The 12,366-nt window shown below is 39.9% G+C and overlaps 1 protein-coding gene across 4 annotated transcripts; it reads left to right on the top strand.

The window, feature by feature from the left end:
* The first annotated feature begins 1,551 nt into the window (after nucleotides 1-1,551).
* Nucleotides 1,552-10,732, top strand: ZPBP2 (zona pellucida binding protein 2). 4 transcript variants are annotated; one of them, XM_010842645.1, is made up of 8 exons: nucleotides 1,552-1,958; nucleotides 2,100-2,165; nucleotides 3,311-3,436; nucleotides 4,085-4,246; nucleotides 6,028-6,246; nucleotides 7,061-7,143; nucleotides 9,412-9,592; nucleotides 10,307-10,732. In XM_010842645.1, the coding sequence occupies exons 1-8, from the start codon at nucleotides 1,910-1,912 to the stop codon at nucleotides 10,399-10,401; spliced, it is 981 nt and encodes a 326-aa protein (XP_010840947.1). In that variant the 5' UTR covers nucleotides 1,552-1,909; the 3' UTR covers nucleotides 10,402-10,732. The 4 variants fall into 4 exon arrangements, with proteins under 4 accessions (XP_010840947.1, XP_010840950.1, XP_010840949.1 ...); XM_010842647.1 differs by having other exon boundaries at nucleotides 1,759-1,849; nucleotides 3,342-3,436; XM_010842646.1 differs by having other exon boundaries at nucleotides 1,759-1,849.
* Nucleotides 10,733-12,366: the final 1,634 nt, after the last annotated feature.

Here is a 12,366-nt window from a genome sequence, read left to right as displayed (position 1 = left end):
AGAGGGTTAACCTAGACTGGTTAAGCTCCAGTCTAACCTAGAGGCATTCTGCAAAGAGCCTGACCAGTTCAGATCAAGTCAATGTCATCTCAAAACCCATTAACTGTCAAGGTCATCAAAACCAAGAAATGTCTGAGAAACTGTCACCGCTAAGGAGACTTGATGACTAAATGTAACAAGGGATCCTGACTGGGATCCTGGAGCAGAAAAAGGCCATTAGGTAAAAACCAAGGAAATCTGAATCAAGTATGGACTCTATTTAATAAGGTATCAATATTGGTCATTACTTGTGAGAAAAGTATCATAACAAATGTAAGATGTTAATTATAAGGAAATAGGTGGGCATACATGAGAACTCGGTACTATCTTCGCGATTTTTCTGTAAATGTAAAACTATTCTAAAATTAAAAGTTTGTTTTAAAACAGTAGACGGATTCTTTGAACAAATCACTACTCATTTGGTTAAGTCTCTTCTTACAGTATTCAAAGTTGATCACCCAAGGGTTTACAAGGATCAATTACCTATAATTGGGAAGCTAATAAAATGCTGTGGGTTTAATGATAAACTTCCAGGGAATCAGAGATAATGCCTAAATTTGTCTTCATTATCATTACTTTAATAAGGGAACAGTTGAAACTAAACCATGAATCTAGACACGGTAACTGACAAGGGTGGATCTGACTCACCGAATCACATTTCATGGCTTATGCTATGTAGTAAAATTAACAGTGACTAAAACTGAAATCACTGACAAAGGCTGCTCCTGGACCATCTGAGATAGTCCAAGTACTGACTCGGCTCAAAGGAAATAAAACTGAAAACTCTTGATCTCACCCCAAATAATCATTCTGCACCCTGTCTGAACCTTGGGCTCTCTACCCACCAGCCTACTCAAAACCACGACTGAGGGTGTCCCGCTGCTAAGAAACAGACAATACACAGGGCTTTCCAGGCCACTAAATGAGTAGCCAAGAAGGAACCATGAAAGACACTGGCCTGGTCTCTTTTGGAGCTCGCTGATCTTGACTGAGCATCCACCCTGCAAAAAAAAGCATCTGGAGATCTTGCCTTTCAACTGGGCTTGTGTTTTTGTTTTTGTTAAAGCAGGCTTACTTCACAACCCCGGATACATTTGCAAGTGGAGTCTCTCAACATCGTATGATGCTGGAAGTAGACAATGAAGGTTAAACGTTCCTCTAGAGTGCAAAGCCCTGGAGACGCCTTGTTGGTGCACTACTTCTTCAGGTTCTTCATTCTGTGGGTTAGAACACAGGTGGGTGAAAACTGGGAGTTAGGAATTTGAAAAGGATTGTGCACACAGTTCCAGACAATTCATAAGAAAGGCATAGGGAATTCGCACGCGGGGCTCTCTGCTTCCTGTGAAGTGGAAGCTTCTCCTTCCTCAGATCTTAATGTAATCTCATCCCCTATCCGCCCTATCCCATGGCGCCCACCGTGTTCCTCTCATCGATTTCTTCAGCTTCTAGACTAAGGAAATGACTAAAACGCCAAGGCTTTTCTTCTCTCACCGATTGCCCAGAGAACGAAGCGAACAAGAGCGCGGGAAAATGGCGCCAGGTTGGAGGCGCGAAGCACCGGAAGCATCCGCATGACAGCGACCGCGTGCGCGCGAGGGGCGGGGCGCTCGTCTCCTGTGCACCTGCCAAGGCCCTGCCCTCTACACACGCCCCGCCCCCAGCCCCATCCGCGCGCGACAGGCCGCGGAGCACTCTCGCGCTCTCCTCCGCGTCCGCTCCCTTTGTAGCTACGCACGGTAGAGGGAGCGGACCCTGGCGGTTTGCTCCGCTCGGTGGAGGAGAGATGGGGAGGCGTGGCGCTGGGGCTGAGGTAGGAAGGAGCCCGCCCCTCGACGCCTAACCCTCCCGCGACGCTAGCCCCTGAGTCGTGATGCGAGCGTGGGTCCTACTCTCCGCGGTGCTCTGGTACCTCACAGGAGGTGGGGCTCCTCCCGCCCGGCCCCCAGGCTTCCCGCAGCTTCCCGGTCCAGCCTCCCAGCTTCGCCCCGCCCCGCCCCAGTCTGAGCTCCGGCTCCGCTTCCACTTGGTCAGTGGGTTGTTTTTTTTTTTTTCCTCCGCAGTTGGATGGCAGCGTAATTCCGAACGCACTGAGAAAGGCTTCATTTATGGCAAGCCGGGACACCCAGGTAATGAGGACCTCTTCACTCGCAGAGTCCATCCGAAGAGCCGGGGGCCCCGTGGCTCTGCTGAGGTTTTTCCCGAGCAAGGAAATGGAGCAAAAATGTATAGAACGTCTACTGTGTGCTCTGCACTTCCTGGAGGTTGTTTCATCCTTACAGCAACGCCACTGCGCCTCAGTTGCGTAAAGAAGAATCTCGCCTAAAGAAGCACGGCTCTTGAGGAGCTAAGATTCAATTTATAGCTCTTTCTCTGATACCACCTCTCTTCAGAATGTCCCTGCTGCTTTGCAACCTGCGAGACCAGCTCAGAGGAGTGATTTCCAGGGCTGGAAGTCCCTCTGTTTGGAATGTCCTTATCCCTTCATTAACTAGAACTCCTACACATCATTTCCGGCTCAGCTTAAATGTCATTTGTCACTGTGATAAAACTTTCACACTCTCCCCAAGGAAAATTAGTCACACAGCTAACTTTAGATGACTTTGGGCCGGTTCGTAGCATTGGTTAGATTTGGAATCGCTCCGTTTTTGGAGCCCCTCCCGCTCCGTGCCACCGCCGAATTGTGGTACAGTATCTTCTTTATAGGTTCAGAGCCCGGTGTTCAGCAGGCTTTATAATTAGTATCTTGTGGGGCAGTATTGTTCAAAGCACATTGTTGCTGCTTCCATCAAATCCGAGATAGAGTAGGAATTGCAGAAAATCTTCCTTATGTGTCCCACATAGACTGAATTATTGTTCCTTGTTAGGAGCTAAATATCACATTTGCCTTGGGGATGATAATGATCATCTTTAAAATAGTTTTACAAGCAAAAAGATTCTTTTCTCATCTTTAAGTTGATTCTACCAACGCTTCAAAATTTTTTGATTCTCGTTCTTCTGAATCTGTACATTAAAATGTATTATGTACACTTTTATAAACACTATATTATCACAGAAAAAAAAATAATGACTCTCTGGCAGTCTAGAGTTTTAAAAGTCTATGAGAAGTAAAAAGGACTTTAGTTTTCCACATGTTATAATGATATGCTGATTTTTAAAACCGTGAAATCCAAAGAGAACTAATCAAAGTAACTTTGGGACAAAATGGTAGGAAGTGTTTATTAATTTAAATTTTGCTATATAATGTAGTTATATACTGTTTTATTTGTCATAGTGAAAGTATATGTAAAATTACATCACAACAGCCCAGTCCTTGTCTGTATGGACTTTAAACGTGCCGAAAAAGAAACAGTGGACCCCACATATTTATGGGTTGGGCCTAATGAAAAGCAATTATCAGGTAAGTTATTTGATTTTAATATCTTCTTTTTTTAATGATGCAAACCTTTTTTTAGAAAAGCACTATTATTTATGAGAATGAAAAAGTTGTAACTTAAAATACTGACATTTCACGTACTCAGTATTTAGACAGTCATAACCTGGTCTGTGCCTTATTTTCTCCTTATTCATAAAACTGAAGCAATAATTTTTGTACCTTTCCTCCCAAAGCCTTATTAGTTCAGAAGTTTTTATAGAACCTAAAATTTATCTTTGCAGCATCTATGATAGGAAATGAGGTAACTAATTTGTAATTTTTCATGATGTTAGAAGGGTGTCTTAGAACGTAAGGATTATTAATTTCTATCTTATGTGAAATTGCATCATACTATAAGGTACTATAATCTCATTTACTGAATTACTGGTATAAATCAATTGAAATTAGATGCCAAGAATTGAATTAAAGAAAACCAAAATATATTTCAAAAGTGTACTTATCATGTGGTTTTCCATGGACTAATACAGCAGAATTAAGACTTTGTTGAATTCTTGAAGTTAAAATTGTCCATTACTTTATAAGTCTTCATATGTATTAGTAACCCCAAGTTTACTAAATAGTGTTTGAATTGTTACATGTTAGATAACAAACTCATTTACTCTTTCTGTTTAGGAAGTAATAGAATAAATATAACTAATACAGGAAAGCTGACGGTGAAAGACTTTCTGGAGCCTTTGTCTGGACTTTATACATGCAGTTTTTCTTATAAGACTATCAAAGCAGAAACTCAAGAAGAAAAGATAGTAAAGCAGAGATATGACTTTATGATCTTTGGTAAGAATATAAGCACATTTTAACTTATACATTTAGTTTGGATCAGAATTAAGTATATGGTTTCTTCATTTAGTGTAAATGAGTCTTATATATAATCGGTATGGCTTATAGAGTATTTTAAATGTGGCTGGTTCCAAATAGGAAAAGGAGTATGTTAAGGCTGTATATTGTCACCCTGCTTATTTAACTTATATGCAGAGTACATCATGAGAAACACTGGGCTGGAGGAAGCACAAGATGGAATCAAGGTTGCCGGGAGAAATATCAATAACCTCACATATGCAGATGACACCACCCTTATGGCAGAAAGTGAAGAAGAATTGAAGAGCCTCTTGATGAAAGAGGAGAGTGAAAAAGTTGGCTAAAGCCCAACATTCAGAAAACTAAGATCATGGCATCCAGTCCCATCACTTCATGGCAAATAGATGGGGAAACAGTGGCTGACTTTATTTTTGAGGGCGCCAAAGTCACTGCAGTTGGTGATTGCAGCCATGAAATTAAAAGACACTTACTCCTTGGAAGGAAAGTTATGACCAACTTAGACAACATATTATAAAGCAGAGACATTACTTTGTCAACAAAGGTCCGTCTAGTCAAGGCTATGGTTTTCCCATTGGTCATGTATGGATATGAAAGTTGCACTATAAAGAAGGCTAAGCACTGAAGAATTGATGCTCTTGAACTGTGGTGTTGGAGAAGACTCTTGAGAGTCCCTTGGACTGCAAGGAGATCCAACCAGTCCATCCTAAAGCAGATCAGTCCTGGGTGTTCATTGGAAGGACTGATGTTGAAGCTGAAACTCTAATACTTTGGCCACCTGATGTGAAGAGCTGACTCATTTGAAAAGACCCTGATGCTGGGAAAGATTGAGGGCAGAAGGAGAAGGGGACAACAGAGGATGAGATGTTTGGATGGTATCACCGACTCAATGGACATGGGTTTGGGTAGACTCCAGGAGTTAGTGATGGACAAAGAGGCCTGGTGTGCTGCGATTCATAGGGTCACAAAGAGTCGGACACAACTGAGTGACTGAACTGAACTGAAATGTGTCTGACCAAGGAACCTCAAATTGACATCAAAATAGTGTGTCCTAAATAATCCTCTTTCAGCCTCCCACTTCTCACTGTCTAGGTATGCAGGCACAATCAGCATTATCACAGTTTTGCTAGGTAATTTAAAAATTGATGTTTAATTCCATAAAAGCAAATTAATGATCCTTTTCCCTGGATACTGCTGACACCAATGATACTTCTGTAAACTAAGACTCTCCCCACCAAAATCTTATTTTTTTCTTGATACTTTTAACTTACATATATAGGGCACCCACAGAAGCTATATCTTCTCTTGTACTGAGTATATAATGTATCAGACAAAATAACTTTTTTCATTAAAGTCATTAGTTTTACATCTCTTCATGAGGACAAATTGTTAAAACATTTTGTGCTCAGTTGCTCAGTCATGTCTGACTCTTGGAGATCCCATCGACTGTAGCCTGCCAGGCTCCTCTGTCCATGGGATTCTCCAGGCAAGAATACTGGAGTGGGTTGCCATTTCCTTCTTCAGGGGAATCTTCCTTACCCAGGGATCGAACCTGCATCTACTTGCGTCTCCCACATTGGCCACTCCTGCGCTGTGCCACCTGAGAAGCCCTTAAAACATTTGATTAGATAAATTAAGCTGCTTTGGTGGTTTGTAAGATTGATGGTATTTAATATTACATGTTATTTGGAAATTGATGCTAGGCACAATTGTTTTATTCTCATCTTTTTTTTTTTTTAAAGCCTATCGGGAACCTGACTATTCATATCAGATGGCTGTACGTTTTACCACAAAATCTTGTGTAGGAAAATATAATGATCTGCTTTTTCGAGTCCTGAAGAAAATCTTGGATAATTTAATCTTTGATTTGTCATGCCATATCATAGAACCATCATATAAATGCCATTTTGTTAAAGTTCCAAAACATGGCCTCATTCATGAGCTATTTATAGCCTTTCAAGGTAAAAAATTTTAATATTTCTTTAAATTCATGAGTTTAATCTTATTACAGAATTAATTACCATATTAGTATGAGAAATAAGTAGTAGGCTTTAAATGCTTGTTAAGCACTAAAATCTACTGTTGTCCTTAGCCTGATTGTGGTTTTAAAAATTAACACATTAATTATTTGCCTTCAACTATGATATATTAGGAAAAGCCAATGGCACCCCACTCCAGTACTCTTGCCTGGAAAAATCCCATGGACAGAGGAGCCTGGTAGGCTGTAGTCCATTGAGTCGCTAAGAGTCGGACACAACTGAGTGACTTCACTTTCACTTTTCACTTTCCTGCATTGGAGAAAGAAATAGCGACCACTCCAGTGTTCTTGCCTGGAGAATCCCAGGGACGGGGAGCCTGGTGGGCTGCCATCTATGGGGTCTCGCAGAGTCGGACACGACTGCAGTGACTTAGCAGCATGATATATATTGTTGCCTATTTTTGAGAAGTCAATAGCATTTTATAAATATGGCCTTTAACTATGCAGCTAATATTTAAGTTATAACTTCTTATAGAATTTTAAATTGAGAACTTGACAAAAGGGGGAAACCAAACCAAATTTATTTCTATTCATTTTAAAGCCTTGTAGTTACCTCCATTAGCCCCCAGATGGAGTGAAATCATAATGTATAAAGTATTCAAATTGTGCACCTTTCTAGGATTACATAGATTAAACACATGCACACATGTATACTGAATTCAGCATTTGGAACGTTCTTGGAATGTTTGGAACTTTTTGGAATTGTTTTGTGAAGATGTCATTTTTCCCCCCTCCAGTTAATCCTTTTGCACCAGGGTGGAAAGGTACATGCAATGAGTCTACTGACTGTGAAGATACCACTAATCATAATATCCTCCAGGTGAGAATTTCAGTGTAGGGGGAAAGTATCTGAATAGTAAACAAAGCTGTTTAAAAACTTAAGCATGAAATATTACTGATATTAGTTTCAGTTTTATAAACTGAGATTGTGAGAGTCTTAGCTATTTTAAAATGTTTTGTCTTGGAATAGTATGTTTGGAATATTATATAACTCCCCAGGTTAATATTATGTATTTTTCTTATGATAGAAGAAGGATGGATCACTGGTCTTTGTTCTCCAAATGTAACCAAGCAGCAGCTTGAAAAACAGCTTTACAGGGCTTCCTTGGTGGCTCAATGGTAAAGAATTCACCTGCCAATACAGGAGACACAGGTTTGATCCCTGATCCAGGAAGACTCCACATGCTATGGATTCTGAAAGAGATGGGCATACCAGACCACCTGACCTGTCTCTTGAGAAACCTGTATGCAGGTCAGGAAGCAACAGTTAGAACTGGACATGGAACAACAGACTGGTTCCAAATAGGAAAAGGAGTACGTCAAGGCTGTGTATTGTCACCCTGCTTATTTAACTTATATGCAGGGTACATCATGAGAAACGCTGGGCTGGAAGAAGCACAAGCTGGAATCAAGATTGCAGGAAAAATATCAATAACCTCAGATATGCAGATGACACCAGCCTTACGGCAGAAAGCAAAGAAGAACTAAAGAGCCTCTTAATGAAAGTGAAAGAGAAGAGTGAAAAAGTTGGCTTAAAACTCAACATTCAGAAAACTAAGATCATGGCATCTGGTCCCATCACTTCATAGCAAGTAAATGGCAAACAATTGAAACAGAGACTTTATTTTTTGGGGCTCCAAAATCACTGCAGATAGTGACTGCAGCCATGAAATTAAAAGACGCTTACTCCTTGGAAGGAAAGTTGTGACCAACCTAAATAGCATATTGAAAAGCAGAGACATTACTTTGCCAACAAAGGTTCATCTAGTCAAGGCTATGGTTTTTCCTGTGGTCATGTATGGATGTGAGAGTCGGACTGTGAAGAAAGCTGAGCGCTGGAGAATTGATGCTTTTGAACTGTGGTGTTGGAGAAGACTCTTGAGAGTCCCATGGACTTCAAGGAGATCCAACCAGTCCATTCTAAAGGAGATCAGTCCTGGGTGTTCTTTGGAAGGAATGATGCTAAAGCTGAAACTCCAGTACTCTGGCCACCTCATGCGAAGAGTTAACTCATTGGAAAAGACTCTGATGCTAGGAGGGATTGAGGGCAGGAGGAGAAGGGGACGACAGAGGATGAGATGGCTGGATGGCATCAGCAACTCGATGGACGTGAGTTTGAGTGAACTCCGGGAGTTGGTGATGGACAGGGAGGCCTGGCGTGCTGCGATTCATGGGGTCGCAAAGAGTCGGACATGACTGAGTGACAAACTGAACTGAACTGAACTGAGGCCTCTGCACCACAATTACTGAGCCTGTGCTCTAGAGCTTAGGAGCCGCAACTATTTAGCTCACGTGCTGCAACTACTGAAGGCCCTGCGCCCTTGAGCCCAAGCACCGCAAGAAGACAAGCCACCACAATGAGAAACCCATGCACTGCAACTAGAGAGTGGCCCCCACTCTCTGCAGCTGGAGAAAAGACTGCCCAGCAATGAGGACCCAGCACAGCCAAAAATAAATCATTTCAAAAAAATGAACAGCCTTATAAAAATAAATAAATAATGAACAGCCTTATAATCATGTCATTCTAGGTTAAAACAATTGGTTTTTCCAAAACTGTGTCTTTATTGATCATGATAGTTGCTGTCTCCTCTGCCTTATTTGAGGCTCACGACATAGTCTAAAAAAATACCTTCATTCTCCTCCTCTAGTCCTTAAGCCCATACCCTTAACATTGTGCATGGTTTATGGGTTATTATTAGTTACTATTTAAGCCCTGTGCTCAAAAAATAAAATTTACACCATTAGTCTGTAATGCTAATTAAAGTTTTGGTTTCCATCTTGTTTGGCTCTTTGGAGTCAGAAACAATCAACTCCCAGTTATCTACATATGGGATAGACATGCTGCAAATAATTCAAAACAAGTGCTTTTTAACCTCATTTTAATTCTTCTTAACTGTTGTACATAAAAACTGACAATAATTGATAAGTTCAGGCTAAACTAATTTTGGTATTAACATGCAACTTTTCAGGAATTCATCTGTTGTGTGAAGCAGTGCCATGCTTGTATTACGTTTCATTGCCTCTGATATAGGAGAAGAAATTTGGTTCACAGTTTAGTAATTGTACTTCTCTCTGGTGTTAATCTTAGGCAAGAAATCGAATAGAAGAATTTTTCCGGAGCCAAGCATATATTTTCAACCATGATCTAAATAAAACTCTACCAGCCATGCATTTTGTGGATCACAGTTTTCAAATAGTACGTATGGATAGCTGTCGTCCAGGCTTTGGAAAAAATGAAGGTCTACACAGCAATTGCGCTACCTGTTGTGGTAATTATAAAATATACATATCTAGTTATTTAAGTTATATAGTCAGAATTCTCTTAGCATAATTGAATTGAATATTTGTAGTGATTTTCTTACCAAAGAAAGGTATTTAGTTAAAGGGAAGTAAAAATTCGAAGCCCAAATTTCTAAACATAGTTATCTTCACGGATATTAATTCTGCCTAGTATAATCTTTTGTATTACAAAATATCTCTATAGCATTCTGACTTGAGATACTGTACTATGAAAGGAAACAAAATGGCCCTGCTGGGAAATTAGAAATAGGAACTAGAAAACAAGAAATAGGAACTCATAAATGGAGCAATGCACAAGTTATTGGAAGATGCTACTAAAGGAAAAAGTAGCTAAGATTCTAACTTTCTTTTACAGTGTTACCTAAGATCACCAGATAACAATATTTAAAACTCATAAACAGGGAGTTCCCTGACAGTCCAGTGGTTAGGACTCCACTTTCACTGCCATGGCTCCGAGTTTAATCCGTGGTTGGGGAACTAAGATCCTACAACCTGCTCAGCAGAGCCAAGAAAAAAAAACAACTCATAAATAATCTTCCACAGTTTAATTGGTTGAACATTACTGGTAGTAGAACATAGATATAGAATGTCAGTGGTGTGACATTGATGGCAATTTGTATTATTGGTATAAAATACCTTTAACCGAAATTATAATATCTGCTCCATTGTATTTTCCTCTGCAGTGGTTTGTAGTCCTGGGACTTTTAGTCCTGATGTTGATGTTACATGTCAGACCTGCATTTCCGTCCAAATCTACGGAGCTAAATCATGCCAGTAAATTTCAACATGAAGACTAGGGGTGAAAGCATCATTACTTGCTTGTGGAGGTGGAAGACATAAGATGATTTGTTCACATCCCAAAGTGTCATAGGTATTTTCATTAAGGAAGAGCAGTAAGACCAAAACATTGGAAAACGTACATTGTAAAAACCGTAAAAAGATAGTCAACATGGTATTTCTAAGAAGGCATTTAATCTCAGTGGATGATTTTTAATGAAATATGTTTTGTTGCTTACAAACAATCTTGTTTCTTTGTACCTAAAACTATGTTAAGGTCAAGAAGAGTAGGCGAGTATAATATAATAAAATTTTGTACTTTCCATATATTATTTTGTTTGATATCACTCATATGATATAAAGGCATATGTATTACCTTTATAATTAGAACCAAAAAAGTTATTTCTTCTACTCTCTTTGCTTTTAGTCTATTTATTTTAGAATAATAGATTTTATTTTTTAGTATAGAGTTAGGGTTACAGAAAAATTGAGCAGATATTACACAGAGTTCCATATGCCCGCTTCAGCCCACATCTTCACCCCTCCCAGTTTCCCCTATTAGTAGCATCTCACATTAGCGTGATACATTTGTTACGATTAATGAACCAATGTCAATACATTATTATCAACTATAGTTAGTAGTTTATATTAAGGTTCATTCTACGTGTTGTACAGTCCTGTGGGTTTTGACAAGTATATACTGACATGTGTCCACCCCTACAGTTTCACACAGAACAGTTCCACCACCCTTAAAATGCCCTCTGTTTTATCTACTCTTCTCTCTCTCTTACCCCACAGCCCTTGCCAACCACCAGTCTTGTTCCTGTCTCTACAGTTCTGCCTTTCCCAAAGTAGATTAAACTTAGGGCCATGCAGTGTGTAGACTTTCCAGACTGGCTTCTCTCACTTACCAATATTCATTTAAGATTCCTCCATGTCACTGTATGGCTTTGATAGATCATTTTTTATTGCTGACTAATATTCCATATCATGGGTGTATAAAGGACATCTTGATTGCTTCACGTTTTTGATGATTATGAATAAAATTGCTGTAAATCTTTGTGTACAGGTGTTTGTATGGACATGAGTTTTCAAATCAATTCGTAAATGCCTAGGAGCGTGATTGCTGGGTTGTATGGGAAGATAATGTCTAGTTTTGTAAGAAATTTCCAAACTGTGTCCCAAATGGGTTTACCATTTTACATTTCCACCGCAATGGATGTTTCTTGTTGTTCCTCGTCTTCACCAGCTTTTGGTATTTTAAGTTTTTTTTATTTTGGCTATTCTATTAGGTATTAGTGATAGTTCATTATTGTTTTAATTTTAAATCCCCTAATTACATCTGGTCTCTGCATTATTTCATGTTTGCATTATTTGTCATCTGTGTATCTATCATTTAAATCTTTCTCCTTGTTTTTATTGAATTTTTCATTCACATTGTTGAGTTCCAAGAGTTCTTTGTATATTTTAGATACAGATTCTTATCAGATACGTGTTTCTCCAATTTTGTGGTTTGTCTCTTCTTCTCACAATGACTTTTACTGAGCAGAAGTTTTTAATTTTAATAAAATCCAGTTTACCAATTTTGGGCTTCCCTGGTAGCTCACTGGTAAAGAATCCCCCTGCCAAAGCAGGAGACACTGGTTCAGTCCCTGGTCTGGGAAGATCCTACATGCTGTGGAGCAACTAAGCCCACGCACCCCAACTATTGAGCCTGTGCTCTAGAGCCCAGGGACCCACAACTGCCGAGCTGTCACACTGCACCTATGGAAGCCTGTGTGCCCTGGAGCCCACGTTCAGCAACAGGAGAGGCCACTGCAACGAGAAGCCTACACACTGCAACTGGAGAGCAGCCCCCACTCGCCCCAGCTAGAGAAAAGCCTGGGCAACAGGAAGACCCAGTGTAGCCAAAAATAAATAAAAGTATAGTTTACCAATATTTTTCCATAGATCATGCTTTTTATGT

The sequence above is a fragment of the Bison bison genome, unplaced genomic scaffold, assembly GCF_000754665.1.
Source record: "Bison bison bison isolate TAMUID 2011002044 unplaced genomic scaffold, Bison_UMD1.0 scf7180017864180, whole genome shotgun sequence".
Taxonomy (NCBI): domain Eukaryota; kingdom Metazoa; phylum Chordata; class Mammalia; order Artiodactyla; family Bovidae; genus Bison; species Bison bison.
The sequence above is the reverse complement of the archived record's forward strand: the minus strand, read 5'-3'. Positions and strand labels throughout refer to the sequence as shown.

What these genes read in the sequence shown, in the direction of transcription:
- ZPBP2 (XM_010842645.1), top strand. Translation starts at nt 1,910, where the DNA reads ATGCGAGCGTGGGTCCTACTCTCCGCGGTGCTCTGGTACCTCACAGGA. An exon ending in GCTATTTATAGCCTTTCAAG is followed by an intron (nt 6,247 to 7,060) that starts GTAAAAAATTTT and finishes TCCCCCCTCCAG; the next exon opens with TTAATCCTTTTGCACCAGGG. An exon ending in CAATTGCGCTACCTGTTGTG is followed by an intron (nt 9,593 to 10,306) that starts GTAATTATAAAA and finishes TTTCCTCTGCAG; the next exon opens with TGGTTTGTAGTCCTGGGACT.